This window comes from Gadus morhua, unplaced genomic scaffold (genome assembly GCF_902167405.1).
Source record: "Gadus morhua unplaced genomic scaffold, gadMor3.0, whole genome shotgun sequence".
NCBI classification, from domain to species: Eukaryota; Metazoa; Chordata; class Actinopteri; order Gadiformes; family Gadidae; genus Gadus; species Gadus morhua.
The window spans coordinates 47,601-73,228 of NW_021963990.1; the positions used below are offsets into that span (position 1 = coordinate 47,601).

General features: G+C 49.5%; 2 protein-coding genes across 2 annotated transcripts; one reads left to right on the forward strand and one right to left on the reverse strand.

The window, feature by feature from the left end:
• Window positions 1–7,847: 7,847 nt before the first annotated feature.
• Window positions 7,848–14,440, forward strand: LOC115538570 (meiosis 1 arrest protein). The gene is made up of 8 exons (XM_030350053.1): window positions 7,848–7,995; window positions 9,014–9,173; window positions 10,104–10,245; window positions 10,947–11,010; window positions 11,591–11,733; window positions 11,951–12,066; window positions 12,186–12,264; window positions 13,383–14,440. Exons 1-8 carry the CDS (start codon window positions 7,848–7,850, stop codon window positions 13,608–13,610), a joined length of 1,080 nt encoding a protein of 359 aa, XP_030205913.1. The 3' UTR covers window positions 13,611–14,440.
• A 5,465-nt stretch (window positions 14,441–19,905) lies between these two features.
• On the reverse strand, window positions 19,906–24,822 carry dok1b (docking protein 1b). The gene is made up of 3 exons (XM_030350051.1): window positions 24,663–24,822; window positions 24,239–24,411; window positions 19,906–22,610 (listed from the first exon to the last, which is right to left on the reverse strand). Exons 1-3 carry the CDS (start codon window positions 24,697–24,699, stop codon window positions 21,219–21,221), a joined length of 1,602 nt encoding a protein of 533 aa, XP_030205911.1. The 5' UTR covers window positions 24,700–24,822; the 3' UTR covers window positions 19,906–21,218.
• Window positions 24,823–25,628: the final 806 nt, after the last annotated feature.

Genomic DNA, 25,628 nt, shown 5'->3' on the forward strand with positions numbered 1-25,628 from the left:
ACCCTCCACTGAATAAATGTCATTAGAAGGCTTTCTTGAAATTTTGTGACGTTTGACGTGGGCTCCTTCAAAATAGAAGCCTTTATCTGCAGGGTTAGCGTGGGCGGTGTGCTGCTTACCTCACAGGGCTTACGCGTCTCAACGCCACCTCTTCGTTACTCCGTGTTGACAGTATCTGCATGGAAGGCTGGTGAGGAGGCTGTTTCCTACACATCTGTTTTCCTCACATAACCTGATCCTCTGAATCAGAGTCTCAGGGTGTTTTCGCACCATTGGGTTATCGCTGCATGTCAGCGGGAGATGACGTGTAATCCCAAGACACTTGAGCTTGTCCCAATATATTACTATTTGTACAAGGAGGGAGACTTTGCAGGACCTTGGACCTGAGGATGTGGGCTATTTTTAAAAACAAGTGTTGTACCTGGAGTAGGTGCTACACTGACACATTATGCTGCTGGAAGGCTGTGCTCTGTTGCTTCTGTTTGTCCTTGTATAAAAAGCCTGTATTTGTACATCTGCATGTGTGTGTGTGTGTGTATGCCTGTGTGTATATACTTGTTTGGTACATTCGCATATCTATTGGACCGTGGCGTGTGTTGGGTAACTATCTACTTGTTTGCCGTTCTGCACTGTTTTCCCCAGCGACTGCAGCCAGAATTAACCGCATTGTAACCACCGTTATCAAACCAGATTGTGATGTGAGCATGTCAAAATTACCTCCAAATCCCTCTTGGCTGTCGAATTCCCTACGCTCCTATAGTCCCCTGTCACATCCCCATAAAGCTGTAAATCTGTTTACGCCAAAAATGTAAAATCCTGTCTTCCAGGGGATTTATTCTGTTGCACCCTCTGGTTTCTCAAAGGGGGAATTAGGTGTGAAAGAGAGGAATCATCCCGTTTTACCATAAGGCAACTTTTTTTTGTGTGCGCAGGATTTTACAAAGTTTACCTAACTTCCTAAGAGTCACCGAATGCAGACGACTAGAGAATCTATGTTGCCTGAAGCAGGTTACAGGTGGCGCTGAAGGAGGCCAAAACTAAAGTGAGCGGTTTAAAATAAATAAGAGATGATAAGCAATTTCCTTTTTATGGCGGTTGTATAAAATACAACCTGCCAAAGGCAACCAGGAAGTCAGCGTTGGGGGCAGGCTCATTGCCTAGGTTTCCGTACAGTTTGTGGTGTTCCGTTGTCATCACAACGTTCCAGGGGTCCACATCAGGCTTCAGTGGTTTCCTTCCCCAATGCCCCCCCTCCCCTTAACACATGCACTCGCTTAAACCTGGAAAACACCGTGCTCTGTTTCCACGGCGATCAGCAGGTCTGGAGAGGTGGGTGGTGCATGGGATGCAGGTGGAGGAGGGCGGGGGAGTCGGATGTGGGCTTGAAAAAGGAAACCACATCCTAACGTACCGATCGACTGCCGTTGGTACATATTCACACACACACACGCACACGAAAGAGCTCAGGCCCGCCCAAAATTATAAAAAAAATGATACACTACATCAACGTACCGATCGACTGCCGTTGGTACATATTCACACACACACACACGCAAGAGCTCAGGCCCGCCCAAAATTATAAAAAAAAATGATACACTACATCAATGTACCCGCATTAGTAAAATCTAGGTGTGCAAAGCATTTACACACATATGCAGACACACCCACAACCAGGAGCAGTTCAAGTAACGGCCTTGAGATTCTCTGCGGTGAAACACTGCAGAGCCTGATATTAAAACATCCCCCCACACACACACACAAACACATCCAGAGAGTGTAGAGTTCAAGTTCAAGTGTTAAGTACGCACAGTGAAATGCTGGTTTGGCAGACTTTGCCCCATGTAATGTATTAAAAGGTCAACGGTATGAATATATAAAAATACCAAAAGGATAGACATGAAACATAACTCAATTTAAATTATATACAGATGCAAAATGTGAACCTGTATGTGTTAAAAGTCTAGTCCAAGGGCCCATGTTTTTTGCACTTTTTACAAAAAGACACACACCGACACCCACACATAAACACAGGATCACACCTCCAAACACACACACACACACAGGATCACACCTCCAAACACACACATACACACACACAGGATCACACCTCCAAACACACACACACACACACACACACACACACACACACACAGGATCACACACACACACACACACAGGATCACACACACACACACAAACAGGATCACACATACAAATACACACGCACACACACACACACACGCACACACACAGGATCACACCCTCGCACGCACACAAACCCGCACACACCATGTCGAGGGGCAAGGTCGCGCCCGCCACACCTGTGAGTGACGCAGGCTGTCGCCGCGGTGGTCCTATCATAGTGGCCTGCAGATGTCCCGCCCCACACTCCAGGATATGGAGGCTATTAAACACACACTGAGCGAGTGCTGCTTGTTCCGCTGGCCACACACACACACACACACACACACACATAGGCACACACACACACACACACAGGCACACATACACACAGAGGCACACACACACACAAACACATACATTCATCACATCTTCACCCACACCCACACACACTCACACACTCACACAGCAACACACACTCCCCCTGCCGCCTCCATGCATTCATCTCAGTCCTCTCCGGCCATCTGGTCCTTTCTCCTCCTCGATCTATTCAACATATATTGCATGATCCACGTCCCTTTGCCCTCCTCCATCTATTCAGCATACATTATACGATCCGTGTCCCTCAGCGCTCTGTACGCCGGTCTGTTTGGGTAAGTGGCCTAGGGTCCGATTAGCTCAACATCTGCCTGCTCACCTGTAGTCTACATCCTCATTCTCTCTGTCTCTCTCTCTCTCTATGTATATGTCTCTATATGTGACTATACTGTATGTTCTAGCTATCTTTAGACCTCCTTCTTTGGTGTGCTGTCACCCCCTTCCCTCTCTCCCCCTTCGTCCCTCTCTCTCTTTCTTTCTGACTCTCTATCTCTCTCTCTGTACAATGAAATGGTAGATAAATTGATCTACAATCTGTAGTGAAAGTACACGAGCGATTATTCCCATTTATTATTACATTTAAGTATATTCATCTTAAAAAAAAACATCCAACTACAACCCATTTGACGTGTATACCCTGCAGACGTCACATCTATCTCCTCTCCTGTTCAGCCCGTTCTCTAATCTCTTGCATCCACCTCATTAGAAGTGTCTGTTTTTAATAAAGACCAGCAGCAGAGAGTGCTGCCACAGGCTATCCCCAAACACAGAACATTTATCTGATTTCTGTCCACACACTGAGACAATAATATCTCCAGGCAACAGACAAAACGAATGTTAACGTTAACAATGTTAACAAGAGAACAGAAAAAACATCTAGAAAGTTCCATATAAAAGTTTAACTTTTTTTTTTTATGCAATTGGATAGTACATACAGTATTTTAGCATCCTCAAGCTGCTAATGTGAATATGGCTAAATGCTGAGGGCATACATTCTCTGTCTGTCTGTTTCCATCAAAGCTGCTCATTGATCTGTTCTCTCTCTCTCTCTCTCTCTCTCTCTCTCTCCCCCCTCTCTCCCCCTCTCCCCCCTCTCTCTCTCTCTCTCCCTCCCTCCCTCCCTCCCTCCCTCTCCCCCTCTCTCTCTCTCAACACGTGTCTGATCTGTTGTTTATCCCTGCCCCCCGCCCTGTCCCCTCCTCTCACTCCATCCACCACCGCTTGAACCCGCTCCTCTGCCGGCCTCATTAGCCATGCCCTACTTACTGTTAATCTAAAGACAGAGAGCGAGGGAACAGGGGTCCTCTTGTTTGTTCCTGTAACGGTCGCAACGGCCGTCATCGCCATGACGACACGGCCCTAACAAACGTCGCCGCGCCTGGGAGGCGAGAGAGGGCTTGACAAATGTCTGGTCTGTCTCTGTGTTTTGCGATGGTGCGTGTTTGATCGATGGCTAATCTGCATTGACGCTCGGCTACCCGTCTGTGGGCTGTTCATCGCTTACTTCTGATGTCAAAGGAAAAGATAGACACGCACACACACACACACACACACACCCCCACACGCTCTCTCTGGGGGAAGATTGTGTGATTATAGGGGATTTACCCCCCAACACTATCACAGAAATGACACATACTATTTGGAAAGATGGTGTGTGGGGGGGTTTCTGTGTGTCTGTGTGTGTGCTTGTGTGTTGGAGTCCTCCGTGTGTCTTGGTGGACATCTACACACACATTACGCGATCGGACATTCGATTTAGATTTGCAGATGAGCGGGCAAGTGAGTCACCTTGCATACTGGGAATTTTAAATGGCGCAGAGAGAGAGAGAGAGAGAGAGAGAGAGAGAGAGAGAGAGAGAGAGAGAGAGAGAGAGGTAATGCCTTGTAATTGAAACTGGAGTGCAGTCGTATACACACACTTGAGTAATCCACTCACACGCACACACTCTGTCTCAGAGTTTACGTTGGGAGTATTGAAGTGCGAGCAGTCTAGTGGGGAAGGAGAGAGAGGGACGAGAGACATTGGCGAACAGGGAGGTTTCTCAATGCGAACGCTATGTCTTTGCACACTGATTCATCCAGATTGTATGTGTGTGCTTGCACATGCACTGTCATGAGCACAAGAACACACACACATAAAATAAAAGAACTGCTGAAGGTGCACGGTTTAACAGTTCGAACCCATCCTGCTTTCCCAATGATTGTTTCTGTGAGGATCAATACTCAATGCCCTCCACTATCTCTCTCCCTTAGTTCCCCCCCTCTCTCTCTCTCTCTCTCTCTCTCTCTCTCTCTCTCTCTCTCTCTCTCTCTCTCTCTCTCTCTCTCTCTCTCTCTCTCTCTCTCTCTCTCTCTCTCTCTCTCTCTCTCTCTCTCTCTCTCTCTCTCTCTCTCTCTCTCTCTCTCTCTCTCGACACACAGCTCATGGTCTGATTTCATGTGGGGCTGATGGGAACAAGTGTTGTTGGCAGTGCTCTGGTATTCATCACACACCTTCTCTCCCCCCCTCTGTCTCCATCATCATCCCTCCTTTTATTAAACTCTGGTTGCTGGTGTCCTACCCATCCTCCCTCCCTCTCCCCCTCTCTCTCCCCTCTCTCTCTCTCTCTCTCTCTCTCTCTCTCTCTCTCTCTCTCTCCTCTCTCTCTCTCTCTCTCTCTCTCTCTCTCTCTCTCTCTCTCTCTCTCTCTCTCTCTCTCTCTCTCTCTCTCCCTCCCTCCCTCCCTCTCCCTCTCCCTCTCCCTCTCTCTCTCTCTCTCTCTCTCTCGTTTCCAATTCCCCAGACAGATATTATCCAAGAGTGAAATCGATTTCACTCTGGCTGACTTGGCCTCGCCCTTACATTTGTGTCTCTCTTTCTCGCTCCGTCCTTCCATCTTTCTACCTTTCTACTCGTCTCCCTCACCCTCCTGTTATCTAGAGGTAAAAGCTTTCCGCCACTGTCCCTCTCGCCCACTATTTCTTTCTAGTTTGTTCCATTGGAGTAGCATCCTTCTAGTGGATAATCTCTCCATGTATCTACTTCCCCCCCGTTTCCTCTAGCTCAGCATTACCTCATCCCAGCACCCTCTCTGTGGTTCTCTCTTCTGCTCACTTCCTCATTCCATGGGATAATGGCCATCGATTCAGGATGAGGAGAGGCCATCTCCTCTCCCATCTCCTCTCCCTCCTGCCTCCTCCCCTCCTCTCTGGGAAGACAAAACATTTTGTTTTAAAAGGGAGAAAATATTTATGCAGTAGTGTGTCAGGAGAAGGGGTGGGGGAAAGAATACTCCTGGCACAGCATTGATTGTGATTGTGATTTGGAATGGGCGTTGACTTAATTGCAATCAGTTAATATTACTTTTCAAAGATAAATAATGCATCATCTCAAACACACTCTGCTATGATGCCATCATCATCCCCTCCTCTCCCCTCTCCTTTCTGTAAAGCCAGAACATTTAATTTAAAAGAGTCTTAAAAGTTTTTTATGCAGTGGTCTGTGATGTCCCTTTTAATCAAAAACCTGGACCGCAATCATTCTTACTCCTCTGCCCTCCAGATCATTTTAATTAATAGTACTTTATGGCCAGTCTCCATATCTTCATTACTGCTTCCACACACACACACACACACACACACACACACACACACACACACACACACACACACACACACACACACACACACACACACACACACACACAAACACACAGAGGAGGTCTGCAGAGTGCAGATTAAGTACAGGGTCAGGACCCTAAAAGGCTTCCGGGTTTTATTTCTGTGCGGGCGACATGTGCAGGAATATATATTTTAATGGGCCCGTGCGATGAGCAATAATTTAACAGATATAAAGTTCCTCATCGCAGAGTCCGTCTGAAGAACTTGGGCACACTCGTCTCCTCTCTCTCTCTCTCTTTCATCCTCCTCTCTTTTCCTCTTCCTCAGTCACATCTCTCCCCCTCGTTCTCTCCCTTCTCTATCCTCCATCTTTATCGCTAACTCTCCCGCTTCACTTTGCATCCCTCTCTCTCTCCCCCCTCCCATCCATCTCTAGCTCCATATGCTGTCTCTATCGCCTCTCTCTCCTCTCTCTCCTTCTCTGGCTGCCTCCTCTTCATCCTTCCTTCTCCACCTCCGTTCGTCCCCCTCTCCTCTCCTCTCCTCCTTCTCTCTCTCTCTCTCCCATCTGGCCCATTACTTCTCCACTGAGGGGAGTCATAAACTATTGAACAGCGGTCCGGGGATGGGCTGGTGCTGGTGTAGGTGGGCAGGATGGGGTGGGGGTGGTGGGAGGGCTCTCTATAGGGTCTGGGAGCATTATGCTCAGTAATGGCCGGACATGTATGATGATGTAAGCACAGACCACCGCAGCCCATGAGTGTACAGATAATGGATCTACAGAGAGGGGAGGGGGGGGGGGGGGGGGAGAGGAGAGAGGGAGGGGAGGAGAGGATAGAGGGAGAAGAGAAAAGGGAGAGAGAAAGAGAGGGAGAACAGAGGGGAGGAGGGAAAGAGGAAGGAAAGCAGAGGAGAGAATGAGAGCGATGGAGGAAAAGAAAGAGAGAGAGAGGGAGGGAGGGAGACAGAGAGAGAGAGGGAGGGAGGGAGACAGAGAGAGAGGGTGTGGCACTACAATCTCCGAGCCGTTTTCCGGTGACTGATGAGACGAGACAGATGCACTTGAGCGTAGACCCTCCTCACCCATCCTCCCTCCTCCTCCTCCTCCTCACCCTTCCTCCCTCCTCATCCCCCTCGTCTCCTCTTTCCTCCCTCGTCTCTGTGATAACGGACAGAGAATAGAAGGGGGAGACGTGTTTACCATAAAGCTATAGCATGAATACCCCAGCAAACCACTTAAAGCCCTGAAACTGAGACAACAAACCGGGCCAATATTCTTCTCCTCTGGGGAAATCAAGTGAGCATTTCCTCTGGCTCAGAGAGAGCCACTCAGACAGTCTCCGCAGTCAGCCCATGGATTCTACACAACACTTATATCTGTTATTATGTTACTGTGTTTTCCGATTAGTATTGCTCGTAATGTGCAGACTCGCCGTATTGTATTGTATTAGGCTAATACTCGTATATAAGATAGCGCCATTTGTCAGCTATCCAACAGAAACTGTACTTGGGCGTCATGCAGTGTGTGAGACTCTGCTGCCCTCTAGTGGGGAACGATCACACAGCACGAATTTGTGCTGAATTTGTGTCTCAATTAATGCCGACCGCAATTAAGACCCTGACCCACTGGCCCAACCTCGTACACACAATAATCAATAATCAATCAATACCTTCATCTTCACCTTCATCCCTCAACCGCCCTTCATTCCCATTGGTCCGTGTGTCTCGGCCCCTCCCCAGAGTCGCTGATGCTCGGGACGGAGATGGACCTGCAGCGAGTGGACAACAGCACAGTCGCCGTGGAGACGGTGCTGAAGTCCTGGCTCCAGGCCCAGGGGGGCGACCGGGAGCAGCTGAACCTCGTCCTGCCCGGGGGGGCGGACAGAGACAGCCCAGGTACCGCCCCGGACCCGGTCAGGGAGACTCTGTGTTTGTATGAACATAGGGCTGGCTCATTCAAACGATTATTTTTTTTAGTTTGAAAACATCATGCAGTTATTCAGCATTTCTCTACAAGAAAGACCTTTGGAACTGAGAACTTTGAAAGTTCCCCTTAAAATATAATGTAAAATTATGTATTCAGCTATTCAGATTTCTATGAAAAATTTAATAAAGAAGAAAAAGGAAAAAAACGTTCAACACGATTATATACGTTTTTGATCGTTTGACGCAAAAAATCGAGATCGCAATGAAAATTTGATGAATCGCACGGCCCTATATGAACGTACGTTGTATTCAGGAGCAGGGTTGCGGGAACTAATCCAATCATGGAACAATCTGGACGCTCATCTTCTATCATTCTTAGGTTTGCCGTTGTGTGTGTTTACCTAAGTGCAATTAGTTGATTTTGGCCTTTCCGAATATAAATAATCCGTAATCTCATACAGACATTCCTCTGCCGTCATGCCATCATTTACCAGACAGTTTCTCAGCCCACAACGGACTGTAGTAGATCCTGAAATCAGCACCCTTATGTACTGAATCCAGAATCCATTTTGAATCGGGAATCGTTTCGGAATCGAGGAGCGATTTGGAATCGAATCGAGACCCCAAAGATTCACACCTCCTAGATTCATAAATTAACCCTGTTTTATCATGATTGAAGCATGGAACTACAAAAATAGGTATGCCTGTGACTATATATTGTGGATATCTGATGCTGTAAACCCCTTTGTTCCCTCCCCCCCCCCTCTCGCTCCCTCTCTCTCTCTCTCTCTCTCTCCCTCTCTCTCTCTCCCCCTCTCTCTCTCTCCCCCTCTCCCTCTCCCTCTCCCCCCTCTCTCTCTCCCTCTCCCTCTCCCTCTCCCCCCTCTCTCTCTCTCTCTCTCTCTCTCCCTCTCCCCCTCTCTCTCTCTCCCCCTCTCTCTCCCCCACCTCTCTCTCTCTCTCGCTCTCTCTCTCTCTCTCTCTATAGTATACATAAAGTGTGACGTGCAGGAACGTCTGCTAAGCCCCGCCCTCCTCCCGCTGACCCTAAACATTGGCCCAAAGACCGAGAGCGCCGGAGATCTCCCGCCCCCTGCCAAGGGTTCGGCCAATCAAAACCCTCCGCCGCCAAGACTCACAGCCGTCAAGTAAGCACTGTGTGTCTGCGAGTGCCGGCATGCCTGTGTGTGTTGATTGGTTGATAACTTCAGGGGGGCGTCGACAATCAATACGTCCCGTGTCTGTCCATGAACGCCGTCCTTCTTGTCTGATGGAACTCTCCTCACGGACATTCCATCCAGAACGTTCTACGGCTGGAGCATTCCGAGTGGTTCATCAGAAGTCTGTCTGTCTGTCGTTCTGTCTGTCTGTCTGTCTATACTCTGATATGCCATAGCCCCGGTCGGATGCAACACCTCACAGTTTTTCACTCACACTCATGGATAGCATGGATGGAGCCGTATAGACATACAGTATACAAAATAAATGCTAAAAAAACGAAATGATCATCAAATTGCCTGTGTGTCTGTGTGTGAGTGTCTGTGTCTGTGTCTGTGTGTGAGTGAGAGTGTGTCTGTATGTGTGTGTGTGTGCATAACAAGGCCTGTTCTGTACCAGTGTGTGCTTATGACGGTGTGTATTTGTGTGTGTGGACGAATGATTGTTGTGTGTGTGTGTGTGTGTGCGCGTGTGTTCTGCATACTGATGAGTGATGATACATGGCTTGGCCCTTTATGGGAACAGGGGAACAGAGCTGCAGAGTCACCTTTGCAGGCTTTAGACTTTCTCTCGCTCGCACACGCGCGCGCACACAGACACACACACACACACACACACACACACACACAGCATTTGTCATTATAATTTATATCATAAGTAATGACCACAAGAAAAAGTAAAACTTTTAAATTGTGTTGAATCTGACCATTTGTTCTGAGTGCTTATGTGTGTGTGTGTGTGTGTGTGTGTGTGTGTGTGTGTGTGTGTGTGTGTGTGTGTGTGTGTGTGTGTGTGTGTGTGTGTGTGTGTGTGTGTACTGTGTGTTCTCTGTGTATGTGTCTACTGTGTGTGTGTCGCAGGACTCTGCGCATGGAGGGCGTGTGTGAGAGCGTGATGTACGGCCTGCCCATGGTACTGAGGCCCACCTCCTGCTGGCAGCTGGACTGGGATGAGTTGGAGAGCAACCACGATCTGTTCCACGCCCTTTGTCACACACTCAGGGTACGGGTGGGGGGGGCGTGTGTGTGTGTGGAGGTTTGGGTCGGCTTAGCTCAGGAGGTAGAGCAGTTGTCTTGTAACCGAAAGGTTGCTAGTTCGATCCCCAGCTCCTCCCAGCTGAGTGTCGACGTGTCCCTGAGCAAGACACCTAACCCTAACTGCTCCTGACGAGCTGGCTGTCGCCTTGCATGGTCGACTCTGCCGTCGGTGTGTCAATGTGTGTAGTAACCCATGTTAGTCGCTTTGGATAAAAGCGTCTGCTAAATGCCCTAATTATAATTGTAATTGAGGTGTGTGTGTGTGTCTGGGTGTGTGTGTGCGTGTGTCTGTGTGTAGTTTTGTCTGTTTGTTTGTGTGTCTGTGGTAGGGGGAGTCTGAGTCCATGAGGGTCTATCTGTCTGTCTGTCTGTCTGTCTGTCTGTCTGTCTGTCTGTCTGAGAGCCCTGAATCCCCGCCACTTGTTAGTTTGGGCTACGACCCATCACACACCATCAACAGCCTCATCTTTCACTACATGACTAGATCAGTTCAGCTCGATCTTCGTCTAGTTCAGGACCCCCTGACAACAATCCCATCAATCCCAACCATCGTCCACAGAGGACTACAAAGATGGTGGCGGCTCGCTGTGACCTAGTGTTGGGTCTGGTTGTGGGAAGTGTAGTCCTGCTTACCTTCTTCTTCCTCCTCGTCTCTGGGTTCCTTAGAGCCGGGATCTGTTCCTGCTGGTGAGGTCCGATACGGCCCGTAGTCCTGCCGCCCCCCGCCCAGGTGGGCCGTCTCCTGGAAACAACGCTTCCTTAAAAATATATTAGGGTTCAATCACAGCAGGGAGAAGGCATTTCTGGGGCCTCTCTATTTTTTCATATAGAAACTTTATATACAATATGTGTGTGTGAGTAAGCGCTGACTGGTCTCCTTGTACAATACGAATTCTGAATAAGAATTTATTAACCATGCATGTGCATCTCTGTGTGAGTGTGTTCATGTGTGTGCGTGCGTGCGTGGGTGTATTTGCGTCTATGTCTATGTGTGCGTGCGTGAGTGTATGTGTGTGTCTGTGTGGGTGTGCCTGTATGTGTGTGTCTGTGTATATGTATGTGTGTGTGCATGTGCGTCTGCGTGCTTGTGTGCGTCTGTGTGTGTGAGTGTGTGTGCGTCTGTGCTTGTGTGCGTCTGCGTGTGTGTGTGTGCCTCTGTGTGTGTGTTTGTGTGTGCGTCTGCGTGCTTGAGTGCGTCTGTGTGCGTGTGCCTCTGTGTGTGTGTGTGTGTGTGTGCCTCTGTGCGTGTGCGTGTGCCTCTGTGTGTGTGCGTGTGCGTGTGTGTATGTGTGTGCGCGTGTGCCCCCCAGGCCTCCAGGCCCACTACGTCCTCCAGGCCTCCCCGTTCTCCTCCCTCCTCCTGAAGCCGGTGGTCTCCAGGGAGCTGCTGCTGCCCTGCCCCCTGCCCACGTCCGCCCAGGACCCCCGGCCTGACACCCTGCACGCCATACAGGTCAGCGGACCCCCGGGGCGGGGAGGGGGGAGAGGGTCACCACGTTAACGAGACTCTACAAGAGCTACCTGCTTAGGGTCCATGGGTTAAACGCTTTAATTGGTTAGTGTGTGTGTGTGTGTGTGTGTGTGTGTGTGTGTGTGTGTGTGTGTGTGTGTGTGTGTGTGTGTGTGTGTGTGTGTGTGTGTGTGTGTGTGTGTGTGTGTGTGTGTCACAGGGCAGTCTGGCCCAGCTTGATGAAGACAGTGTGTTCAACCCTCTGTCTGTGAATAGTAACCTGTACCAGCACCTCAAGAACCGGGCCCTTCTCTCTCGACCCAAGTACCCCTACAGGTCGGTCAGTCAGTCAGTCAGTCAGTCAGTCAGTCAGTCAGTCAGTCAGTCAGTGTTTATGTGTGTGTCTGCCTGTCTGATTGTCTGTATGTGTGAGTCATTATGTTTTGAACTCCTAGAGTACCTCAAGCGGCCAGAAGAGACCAGCCTCTCCCACCAGAGGGCGCCAAAGCCTCACACATGAGGCCGCCCAGACAGGTACCTCCTTATGCACACACACACACACACACACACACACACACACACACACACACACACACACACACACACACACACACACACACACACACACACACACACACACACACACACACACACACACACACTGAGGTGCAGTTATGCTGAAAATGGGAAGAAGTGTATTTGCTTTTGTAGACATGAAGTTGAAGATATGACATTTGTAAGACTGTTAAGGCTCAAACTCTGTCTTAGACACCTTTCCTTTACTTCCTCTGCTCCCGTCCAAAGTTTGAGCATTAATTCAGTTAAAAAAGAAGAGCTGTTAGGAAGTTTTAGTCTCGTTAATTAACAGACGAGTTTGTCCGACGCAACCAACGCAAAATCAAAGCATACAATCAAAAGATACTAAACTAAAAGTGCAGCCAGGTACACAAGGGCACCAAGCTAAGAATAATCCTACGATCACACCAGCGCGCACTGCGTCCCAGCTGCGTGATCCAAGATCCCCCGGCAGGCCAAAGGTCACGCCAGGTGATCACTTCCCCACTCGGCGACGGTGATAGCGAGCGTTTCCGTTCCGCCTTTTCAAACGGTGACTCTGCGGTCTTTCCCGGTCTGGTTCCTCTCCCTCGTGCGCCCCCCACCGCGTCTGAAGACGGGCCTTCACAGCACGCAGCCGTCACGGCACGCAGCCGTCACGGCACGCAGCCGTCACGGCACGCAGCCACGGCGTGATCTCTGTTCTGCTCCGACGGACCACGCCGGAATAGATCGGTGCGTGTTCGGACGCAGAGACGTGCGTCAAAGTCAGCGGTGTGGCCGACGTTTTTATTTTTTTGTGTACACGGGGCCCGATGGAGAACTTCCAGATGCGGTAGAGCGCTCTGATACAGAGCCGTGACGCATGGGTGGCTGATAAGACGGAGCCACATGCAAATGAAACCGCTCCGCCGCTGCAGATGGAAACATTCTCTCTCTCTCTCTCTCTCTCTCTCTCTCTCTCTCTCTCTCTCTCTCTCTCTCTCTCTCTCTCTCTCTCTCTCTCTCTCTCTCTCTCTCTCTCTCTCTCTCTCTCTCTCTCTCTCTCTCTCTCTCTCTCTCTCTCTCTCTCTCTCTCTCTCTCTCTCTCTCCCCAGCAGGGTCACCTGGGCCCCCCCCCCACCCACAAGGTCAGAGCCACGGTGGCCCCCCTCCCGTCCTCGTCCTCCTTCGCCTCCTGCCAGGGGCCCCCTCCCTCCAAGGCGTCCCGCCCGGCCCTCACCTTCCTCAGCAGCGGGGGCCGGGCCCCTAGGGCGCCCCCTGTGTCCTACACTGAAGAGGAGCGCGACCCAGAGGAAGAGGAGGACTTTCTAATGCCTCTGTGAAGGGGGAAACACACAACACACGCATGTGTCTGTGTCTGTGTGCGTGTACGTGTGCGTGTGTGTGAGAACGCACAGATCTGACAGAGACAGAACCCACGCAGTGTTCGGTGTGAAGCCTTTTATATCCTGAGCCACCGCTTCAAAGAGCTTTTCTCTTACTGTTAGAAAAGACCTCAGAACTGGCTCGCGTACACACACACACACACATACACATAAACACACACACTCGCACAAACACACGTACACATGCACACATACGCACCTGCGGTTTCACACACGAGTATGCAGGCATGCGCACATAAACACACAAAAAACACGCACGCACACACTCACGCGCACACACACGCTCAAACACACAAACAAGCGTGCCAACTAGCCTCCTCTAAACTGTCTCCATTGTTAACGTTTATGAGTTATTAAGTGGTTTGTAAAAATCGCTTTGGAAGACTGTGGTTAGGGAGGCAGAGATATGTGTTAACATGCACACACACACACACGCTTATAGACAGCATACAAACTATTACACAGACACACACGCTTACAGTCAGCACACACACACAACCACGCTTATATATCAACACGCACACATAATGTGGTTGCAGTGTATCTTGACGTGAACTGTGTGTGTGTGTGTGTGTGTGTGTGTGTGTGTGTGTGTGTGTGTGTGTGTGTGTGTGTGTGTGTGTGTGTGTGTGTGTGTGTGTGTGTGTGTCTGAGAATTTTTTTTGCTGGGGCTTTTAATTCGCTGAGGCAGCAATACAAAATCCTGAGTTTACTCAGACACACACACAAATAAACACTCACACACACACACACACACACACACACACACACACACACACACACACACACACACACACACACACACACACACACACACACACACACACACAGGGTTTCAATAGAGGGTTCCCGAAGTGTAGAGGAAACTGAATTAACAATAGGAGGCTAAGCAAGAGGGGAGAGAAATGATTGAAAGAGAGCGAAGAGACGGGATTGTTTTTTTTTTGGACGTGCAGAAAAGGAGAAAAAAATGAATCTTTTTCAGTTGTGGTTAAGCTTCCTTCCTGGGGCAAAACTTCTCAGTGAACCTACACAACCTTTAACAGGCACCAGAGACAACCTGAGCATTTAGCATCACATTAGCCATTAGCAGGAAGTCTGAGGTTGACTTTAAGATGAGATTAGACGTGGGCTTTGAAAAGTTGGCGTTGAACGTGAAGTGAACGTCCGACAAAGTGTACATTCGACGTTAACTTTGAAAAGTTACAGACAGCACTGTATTGCGTTAAATAAAGTTAGTGTTGGGCGTAAAGTTAGCCCTGTGCATTAAGTTAGCATTGAGCGTAAAGTTGTTTTTATTCATCATATTCTGACGGTCCGGAAATATTGTTCTCACACACGCACACACACACACAATGCTTAATCAGTTCCCGCCATTCCACCCCCATGTTGACCCCCCAAGAAAGAAGTTGGCAGTGACATCGTGCTGCTGTGATGTCACAGGACTTCCTAACACGCACACACACCGCACAACACTTCTTTTGTGTGACATTACAGTGTGACTCCCCCACCGATATGAAGTCTGACATTTTATCCACTTTCACCTCTCTCTCTCTCTCTCTCTCTCTCTCTCTCTCTCTCTCTCTCTCTCTCTCTCTCTCTCTCTCTCTCTCTCTCTCTCTCTCTCTCTCTCTCTCTCTCTCTCTCTCTCTCTCTCTCTCTCTCTCTCTCTCTCTCTCTCTCTCTCTCTCTCTCTCTCTGCCAAGCAGCAGTTAAATTGGCACAATAAAAACACTTGTTTGGTTCGGGGAATTTCATTGGCCTGCGCGGTCACATGACATGACAGGCTCATCACCGATAGGTCAGAGTGACAAAAGGTGGGCGTCATCTGGTCACCTTTTAACATGGAAACTTTTAAATGTCAATGTAATCGTTGGGTTTGTTTGCAAAATGTTTAACTTGGGAATTGTTCTGCCAGTATTGTATTAGATATGAATATTTATTACAGATGACTTCAGCCTCTGTGTGTCTTGTAACATTTGTTCTATAGTGTTGTCAAATAAATACATTTGAACTTTTATAAATAATTCTAATGTCACTTTTTGAGTGCCTTTAACACCCAAATCTATAGATCTCCAAGATAAACATAATAGTGCTCGGACTTCCTCATTCTGAACGGTTCAGTTTCACATCTCTGTCATCTCTTTTGCACACCTCATTTCGCTAACTCGGAACAAACCTCAAACCTCTCCCTCCCTCTTTTTTGCACTCCTCTTTTTGCGATGTCTTTCTTCCCTTCCTTGGCCTACTCCTCTGTGTGTGTGCCTGTGCGCCTCTCCTCATCCTGAATCGATGGCCATTATCCCATGGAATGAGGAAGTGAGCAGAAGAGAGAACCACAGAGAGGGAGCTGGGATGAGGTAATGCTGAGCTAGAGGAAACGGGGGGGGAAGTAGATACATGGAGAGATTATCCACTAGAAGGATGCTACTCCAATGGAACAAACTAGAAAGAAATAGTGGGCGAGAGGGACAATGGCGGAAAGCCTTTACCTCTAGATAACAGGAGGGTGAGGGAGACGAGTAGAAAGGTAGAAAGAAGGAAGGACGGAGCGAGAAAGAGAGACAAATGTAAGGGCGAGGCCAAGTCAGCCAGAGTGAAATCGATTTCACTCTTGGATAATATCTGTCTGGGGAATTGGAAACGAGAGAGAGAGAGAGAGAGAGAGAGAGAGAGAGAGAGAACAAATCGGTTTTCCTGCGATTGTCCTTTCTTGACAATAATTCATAACCCAGAGGGCTTCCTCCTTCAATGCTATCTGTGAATGCTATCGGTTCAAGCTGACATGATACAGACCCCCGAAACCCTTGGCTGGTCCCTCTACGTAGATTAGAAATCCTTCACGCATTCAAAAAGTCAAACCTTTAAAAAGACGTACTCAATAGAATCTAAAACATGTGTACACACACATATGTGTGGTTGTGTGTGTGTGTGAGTATGCAAGAATAGAAAGAGGAAGTGAAGTCAGAGGAAGTGTGTGGGAGTAGAAAAAAGACACCGTGGTCTCCAAATGTTCAAAACCGTCTTCTAATAATAGACAGAGATTTTGACCCGAAACGTTATCGATAGCCACCACAGAGTGACACCCTTCCTCAGTGAGTCAGTCAGTCAGTCAGTCAGTCAGTCATTCACATGTGCGGGCCCCTCTCGTTCTTTATGATCAGGAGTTCTTTAGTGGAGGGAAGATGAAACGCGTGTGCTCTACAGTATGGCGAGCGCGAGAGCAGGTCAAGGTTCAGCGCACACACACGCCTCGAAAAGGAAGTGAGTAGTATGTTACTGGTGGTCTTCCTAACAGACATCAAAGTCATGTACGACAAAAAACGGAACAAACAGACGCACAACTTTCGGTATCGCATTCCGAAAATCTTAAAATAGAACAAGCAGGTGAGGTAAAAAAGGGAAATACAGAAGTATCCAGAGGCCCCACTGAAGGAAATATTTGGTACACCACATAACAAGAACTGGACACATGAAACTGGACACATTTATAAAGTATGGTATAGGTTTTCTGGTCGGTATCTACAAGAGAGAGAAAGCATTTGAACGGCTTAACCTCTGCTAAACTGTTTCCTCAAAGGAATCTGCAGCCATGAAAAGGACATGCACCAAAATTGTTCAGATACTGCATCATCTTACCTGAAACCTGAATCAAGATAAACGAGGACATACCTTTTTCCCTTCCATCAGACGTCCGTCTCTCAGACAACGTTCCTTCTGGAAGGTCGTCAGGCCTGATGCTGCTTGGCTGTAGAGTTTGATCGCTGCCTGTATTAGTGAATACAGTTCAAATGTATTTACACTGGTCCTCTTCAATGGTGTCATGAGAAAAATGTAGATTGAAAGGAAGGTTCATTCTGAGTGGAGTTGTCAATTCAAAGAATTTCCACCACAGATTAAATAAATAAGAACAATTATAAATAACTAATTAATCCCAAACACACAAGAAGCCATTCAGAGATGGCTGTGAAGTTTATACTGAACAACCCTATCAACACTGTTTATACACACACAGACACTAACACACACACACACACACACACACACACACACACACACACAGGCAATCCAGGTAACACGCCATCACTTATCAGTCCGTCATTCTCGACATTAACACTACTTGGCAGGTTCAGACACACACTCACACTTTTTGTAGTAATGTTTAACCAAACCGCTTTAAAGAACACACACACCCTCCCTACGCACACACACTCATTGGAGGTTCCGTGAGGCGGGGGTGAAGATGCGTGATAAGTCAGAAAGACCGCTTGCCTTGTCGGAAGGATGGAGGCGGGGCTTAAGACGGATGTAGATATTGCTTATCAGTGTAGCGTCAGCCTGCAAGGGGCGTGGGCCTTCCATTGGCTGAATCACGAATGTCAAGGATTTGACATATGGATGGCGATAACATTTCTTTGAACCTCAAGGCTTATATTTTAATTCACTAATTGATTTACAAATTTATTTTGGTGTCCAGCCTGAAGTTTGGTCCTGATATGAGGGGATTTGAGGGCTATTATGGGATGCCGTTGTATTCAACTGAATGTTGGCCTTTGGAATCATTTGAGACGGTAAGATAAAGATTGATGAAGAAATTATAGATTGGACTTCGATATCAAGATTTGGCATTTTAGACGTAACAGAAGACATTTGACTGCTCAGTTTCTTTGTACACACACACACACACACACACGTACATAAGTAAACAGCAATGGTGTTTTCTAAAGCACCAATGGGGTTCAGCTGGAGTTTAATGAGAAAGAGGGTTTGTTGTGAGTTTGTTATTCACTTGCTCGTTTTTCTCTCAGTTTTGTCCCTCTCCCTCTCTCGGCCGTTGTAGAAAAAACGTTTTTGTAGAGACTGAGGCGGAGACTAGAGGAGTAGGGAAGACAAGCGCTCAGTGTTCAGTGCTGACCAGTGCAGGTTTGGCTGGTTGATTTGGAAGGAGACATAAACACTTCGCACATCCCAAATTGGCACTTTTTCGGAAGTGAGTCAAGTTGACACACATCGACTGGAAATAGTATACATTGAAACAAGGTTTCATGTAAATAAGCAGTGTTGAAAGTTGAAATTGCTGCGACAGCTTCCCTAAAAAGAGTGACTCGTAAAGCTAGTCACTGGCTGTGTTCACTCCTCCAGTATATATATATATATATATAAGAAAGAAAGAAAGAAAGAAAGAAAGAAAGAAAGAAAGAAAGAAAGAAAGAAAGAAAGAAAGAAAGAAAGAAAGAAAGAAAGAAAGAAAGAAAGAAAGAAAGAAAGAAAGAAAGAAAGAAAGAAAGAGAACAGACCCAAGACAGGTACTGCCCCTGCCAGTATTTTTATCCACGCTGTCAGACTCTTTTATTCACCTCTCCTCCTCTCCCTGGCTGTCGCCTGAGTTTCCCTGGCAACCGGCAGCACTATTCATCCAGCAAAACCACACACTCTTCCCTCTCTCACACACACAAGCACACACGCTGTCTCTCTCACACACATAAAGACACACACTCGCTCTTTCTTGCATACACACACATACACTTTTTCTTCCCCTCTCTCACACACACACCCTCTCAATCCCACTCCCTTTCACTGAGTACGTAACTCAGTGTCCCTGATCTCTCTCCCTCTAACACAGACCAGCCCCCCCCCCCCCCCCCCCCCCCCCATTCTTCGTCTGGGTGCGGGGTCGACTTCCCGTGCGGCCGTCCTCCCCACCCCACATATCTCCCCTCTTTCCAGGGGGGGGGGGGGCCGATAGCGAATTTAAAAACTGACCCGTCGGACCCCAATCCAGCCATGGTTACCGATCGCCATGGCAACGTCGAGACACAACAAAAAACAGCGGGGAAGGGAACAGACGAGCGAGAAGTCGTGTGAACAACACACAGGGGAACGCAAAGAAAAAAAGGAGGGGAATAAAGAGCTCTTTTGTTTCGGGGGTGGTTTACAGCGGCGTGCGCGCTACGATAAAGTGGTTGGAGGCCGTCTCGAAACAACAACAAGAGACCGGGCGGGCGTTGCTCATGGGCCGCCGACGTGTGGCATGATGTCAGGCCGTTTAGGTTTGGCCCGGTTCAGACCGCAGCCCTCTTAGTCTCCCCACGACTTCACACTGCGTTCGAACCACAGCGTCGCCTCTTCTGACCCCACAGGAGACCGGCTGAACTGACGTTTGTAGTGTTCAGTAATGCGGTGCCAACACAGCGATGGCGCTTCTTCCAAATCACATTCAACGGAGCACGGCGATGATTTGTTATGCTTTTATTCAAGCAAGTCTTTATAATCTGATCGTTACAGTTATTCAACAGCACAGCTGTTTGACAGATTAAAGTGCACACACAGACGCACACACATACACACAGTCAGGCAGCAGCACACACAAACGCACATACATACAGACACACACACAAACACATACTCACACACAAACGCATACACACACACACACACACGCACAAACACATATCCACATGTTCCCATGGGAACATTGCAGTGATTAGTTGCGACGGTTCCGTGCGCGCACACACGTGCACACGTCCTCACACATCATCACATAATTAAGCTCACGTAGGAAAACACACAGACTACAGGTCATAGGAGTCACCGCTGCACACTGGGAGCTAGCGTTAGCCGCACTACGCTAGCTCCAACATGTCTCTTAAGAGCAGACACACTTCAGAATCCCGCTTTTGTAAAAAAAAATAATCAAAGTCCAGAGTTTCAAAAGTCGTTTTCTTTCTCCGTTTTCGTCCGAGAGCATCACAGTTTTCCAGTAGTCCAGCAACAAGTCCCCCAAGTCCTGCTGACTCCAAATGTATCCGCCAGGCAATGTTCAACTTCGAGTCTTGCAGGAGTTCCACGCTCAGGGGGACAGACCGGCCACCGGGGTAGCGGTGAGCAAGCCGGGTCGCGGGTTCGATTCCCGGGCCGGCGCGGTCAGGCGTTTTAACAAGCAGGCGGTAGGTTCCGACCAGAGGAAGAGCCACTCCGGTCATTAAGCTTGTTACTGCGAAGGCAGCGAGGCCAGCCCTCCTTCTAGGGAGGACGTGGGTCAGACCCATAATTGGTGTGCCTGGCCACATTGCGGTGGGGGCTAGCCACTGACACACACACACACACACACACACACACACACACACACACACACACACACACACACACACACACACACACACACACACACACACACACACACACACACACACACACACACACGACCTTCTCGTGGATCCAATGGGAAGAAAGGCTGCTCTCCGAGCTAGTGTCCTTCGATGTCCATAAAGTCCATTTATTGCAAATATGTAATCGCCGTTGTCCCCCAAAATGGAACAGAGTCTCAAACAGCCAGGGCTCGACCCTACAGGCCTCGGCCAATCAGGGCTCAACCCCGAGACAGGCCTCGGCCAATCAGGGCCCAACCCGACACGGGTCTCGGCCAATCTGTTGCTCTCGTCTCAGGGTGGTAACCAAACAGCTGCAGCAAGCGTGGATCACTGAATGTCGCCCCTCAGTCCTCGTCCTGGAGGAGAGGAGACAGGTCTGTTCCGGAGAAGCCCCTCAGAGGTCACCCAGGTTGTCGTAGATGAGATCGGGGGTCCGGAGGGGGGGCTGGTGGTGCTGGGGGCGGGGGGCCGGCGTGTGCTGGCCGAACCAGAGGCCCGGGGACGGGGGCCTCTGTTTGGACACCTTGCTGTAGAGCTCGTTGCCGCTATCGCTAATGCTAGCGCTACGGCTACCGCTAACGCTACCGCTAATGCTACCGCTACGGCTAGCGCTACCGCCAATGTTGTTGTGGTGGTTGTTGTTGTTGTTGTTGTTGTTGAGGTTCTTCCCGGTGAAGGGCTCGCGGGGCCGGAGGGGCGGCGGCGGCAGAGGCTCGTTCAGGTGGGGGGGCTTCGGGGCCAGGAAGGGCTTGAGCTTGGAGGGCTTGGGGCCCGGGGCCTTGGGCCACTGCGAGGGCCCCACGCTGGCCGCGCCCGCCGGGTCACCGCCGCCGCCGCCGCGACGGCCCCCCCGGGCACAGCCCTCGGGCTCGTCGTAGATGTGCTCCGCCGGGTGGGCCGGGTGAGAGGAGGACGAGGACGAGGACGAAGAGGAGGAGGAGCCCTCGTAGCGGCCCCCGGACGCCCGCCTCCCCCTGCTCCCCGGCCCGCCCGCGGCCCCCCGCCCCGCCGCCCCCTCCTCCAGCGCCAGCCCCCCCGCCTTGTGGCCGGGGTCCAGGTTCATCTTGTCGAACAGGTAGGAGTACAGGTCCCCCGGGGGCGGAGCCTCCTCCGCCGGGGCCGGGGCCAACACCACCAGCGGGCGCTGGCGGGGGAGGGGCGTGGGGGCGGCCGGGGGCGGGGTCTGGCCCATCATGAGGTCCACGGGGTCCGAGTAGAGGCCGTCGGCGCGGGGGGGGGGCAACAGCAGGCGGAGCGAGTCGGCGGGCTCCGAGTAGAGGCTCCCGGGGTCGTCCAGGGAGGTGGAGGAAGAGGAGGAGGAGGAGGAGCAGCCGGGGGAGGCGGCGGCGCCGGCGCCGGGGAAATGAGGGACGGCTCCTTTGCCCCCGCAGTTCAGCCCCAGGCGGGGACCCGCCATGGGGCCCCGGACGGGCGCCGGCGGCTCGGGTAGGCTCCGCCCCTTGTTGCCCCCGCCCGCCTTGGCCCCGCCCCCGTCGTCGCGCCGCCCCAGCACGCCGTCGCCCGAGCCCGGTTTGCTGCCGCCGGAGTCGCCGTCCGACTCCCGGCTGCTGCCGCCGCCGCCGCTGTCCCCCCCGGGGCCGGGCGCCACCCCGGGGCCCCTGTGGGGGGCCAGCGAGCAGGGGCCCTCGGGGTCCGGGGCCCGCTCCTTCTGGGACTGGATGGCCTGCTCCACCAGCAGGAAGATGTCGTTGCCCTGCTTGGTGTCGAAGGTGAACTTCCCCGGGCCGGACTCACAGCGTCGGCCCGCCTCGAAGGAGAACATCACCTACAGGGGGGGGGGGGGGGGGGGGGGGGGGGGGGGTCGGTTTTTTAGTGAGCGGACCAATCACAGCCCTCGCTGCTGCGTCGCCTCGAAAGATTACTTCTTCCACACTATCCCATTCATTTATTTTGTAATATTCACGTATATTCACCCTTTACCGTAGATAATAATATAATAAAAAAAAACGATATCTTTAAAGCATAATAAAAATATATTTATATGCATTATACATACATACTCACACATTCTCACTCTCACTGTACAGCGCTTTGGTTACCTTGAAAAGCACTATGTCAATGCAATCATGCACTATTATTATAGCCTAGATAAGACTTGCAACCTACAACTATATCCTCAATATAAAATACCATATGTAGAGTATCAATGTTTCTCAAATCTCAATGAGACTTTCGGTTTCGGTTAAGGCCAAAAAAATATAACATCATGTTCAGAAATGTCAAAGAAATGCACCAAGTCTGATACACTTTCATCAGATTCAGTTAAAATAGTTAATAATGCGTTATATAATATACATATGCCTCCTATGTGAACAATATTTAAATGATCATTGCAAAAGCAATTTGACACACATTCATGCAAACTGCTTTTACTAGAAAGTTTCGAAACATTGTGCTAATTGTAAACTGTACGTTGGCCTTGAGGGGCGAACTTGTATGCATGCCAAACCGCTATGAGGCTGTGGGCCAGACGCCTCATGGAACCTGACAGCTGATTGGCTAATGCAACCATCTTTTCGTCCCTTTAACAGGAACGGAACCGTTGGAGGTTGCCATTATCGGCCAGTTTGACTTCCCACTCACCACGACTGTGTTACATTTAGTTTAAAGAAACCGTGCTGTCTGAAAATTGTATCCAAAATGTGACTGTTTGTGTGTCTGTATGTTTATGACTATGTGCAAATCATGACAGGGCACAGACACTTCCTCTACATTTTGATGATTGGAAAATATAAAACGAGAAGAGAGTATTGTACGGTTCAGTTTTTCTCAGCTCTGAGAAACTGAAATCGATCTGGCAGGGGCCCGGTCACGAGGTCTTTACTTCTATAAAGGTGTTTGGAGATGATATGCTCTACAGCAGCCTTAATATGAGGGTTCACTTACTTCCCTAAAATGCAACTGTTTTACGGTGCTTAAACATTGGCATAACCTTTAAATGTCAGTAGCTATGGTAATAAATAAATCGTGAGGGGAAATAATAAAAAAATAGTACAATTATTACAAATTCTTCCATGAGTTAATAATCCTAATGTAGACGTCCTACAATTGTGTGTGCGTGTGTGTGTGTGTGCGTGCGTGTGCATGTAGGTATGTGCGTGCGCACGTATGTAAATTACCGAGGTCCATTTTCAGGGAAGTTAGATTAAAATAACCAAAATAACTACAATATTGTGAATTGTAGTGTGTGTGTGTGTGTGTATGTGTGTGTGTCTGTTTGTCTGTGGGTCTGTGTGTATGTGTGATTTACACGTGTGTGTGTGTGTCTGTGTGGATGTGTCTGTGTGTCTGTGGATGTGTCTGTGTGTCTGTGTCTGTGTCTGTGTCTGTGCGTGCGTGCGTGCGTGCGTGCGTGCGCCCCCCCCCCCCCCACATCGGGCCCCCCACACCCACCCGGTCGCGGCCGTATCTCCGCAGCAGCTTGTAGGGCCAGAGAAGGACCCCTCTCCGGGTCTGGGGGTCCTTCAGCACTAGGGCCTCTCGGTCCGCCTTCAGCCAGTAGGACCCGGCCAGGCCGCAGCGGCCCGAGGCCTCCGTGGGCTGGACGCTCACCCAGAACTCGTTCACTGGAGGAGGGGGGGGGGGGGGGGGGACAGTGGATATCAACGCATTGAAGTGGGGCGAGGGCGACGGGTCCAAAATGGCCGCGTGAAAGCTACTGTCGTCGTAGATGGTCAGCGCGTCACCGTAGGCGGCCGCAACGAGACGCAGACAAACAAATCAGAAATGTATGTACGGTGGACACGGGAACCTCTTGGAGTGTCTGTCTGTCTGTCTGTCTGTCTGTCTGTCTGTCTGTCTGTCTGTCCGTCCTCACCCTCTTCTCTAGACGAGTAGATCAGGTTCTCTGACATCTCCAGCTCCCGCGTTCCTCCGTTGGAGTCCACAGCACCGCTGCTGCTGGTGCTGGTGCTACCACCCTACACACACACACACACACACACACACACACACACACACACACACACACACACACACACACACACACACACACACACACACACACACACACACACACACACACACACACACACACACACACACACACATTAATATGCAGTCAATAACATATGTGAAAAAGCTTCACCATTTCAAAGTTCAGTTCCCTTTTTTGTTTTGACTAATTATCAAGAGTACATTTTCCATTAGCATCATGTAAAGGTTGTGGTTTTCAGAGCGTACCAACATAGGAAACATGATGTTAGAAATATCCACAGCATCGGCACAGCCGATGTAGACCACTTTCACAACCTCGTAGGACAAACATAGGTGTCAGACTCATACATTAATTCCTACTTGTATGTACCAGGGCTGAGACAGCGGACTGAACTAGTGAAGGTAACATAGATTGAGCATTTGCTCTGGGGTCAGACTGGAGCAGACGACTTGTAGAGGAGAACTAGTGATGGACAAGTTAGAGCAAATTAACTGACCAGAGTTATGCCCGTGTTGCCACGGCAACCCGAAACTGATCTTTTCAAAGACGTAGTGGAATATGACGTTTTGACTTCTTTGTTATCTTTTTAGTTGCCATTAACCGATTCGAATAAATCATGATGAATAAAATGTACTTTGTGGATCCATAACGGGAATTACATCAACCAGGAATTACAAAACCAGAAAGAAATTCAGAGAAATATTGTGGAAATGATTGAGACGTTATTGTGAAATATATAAAAGTTATTTCAATCTAACTTCCTGAAAATGGACCTCAGTTATTGGCCTGTTCTTGGTTTGTGTCTCTGACCGGTCATGGAAAGTTTTTTTCGGTGGTACCCTCTTC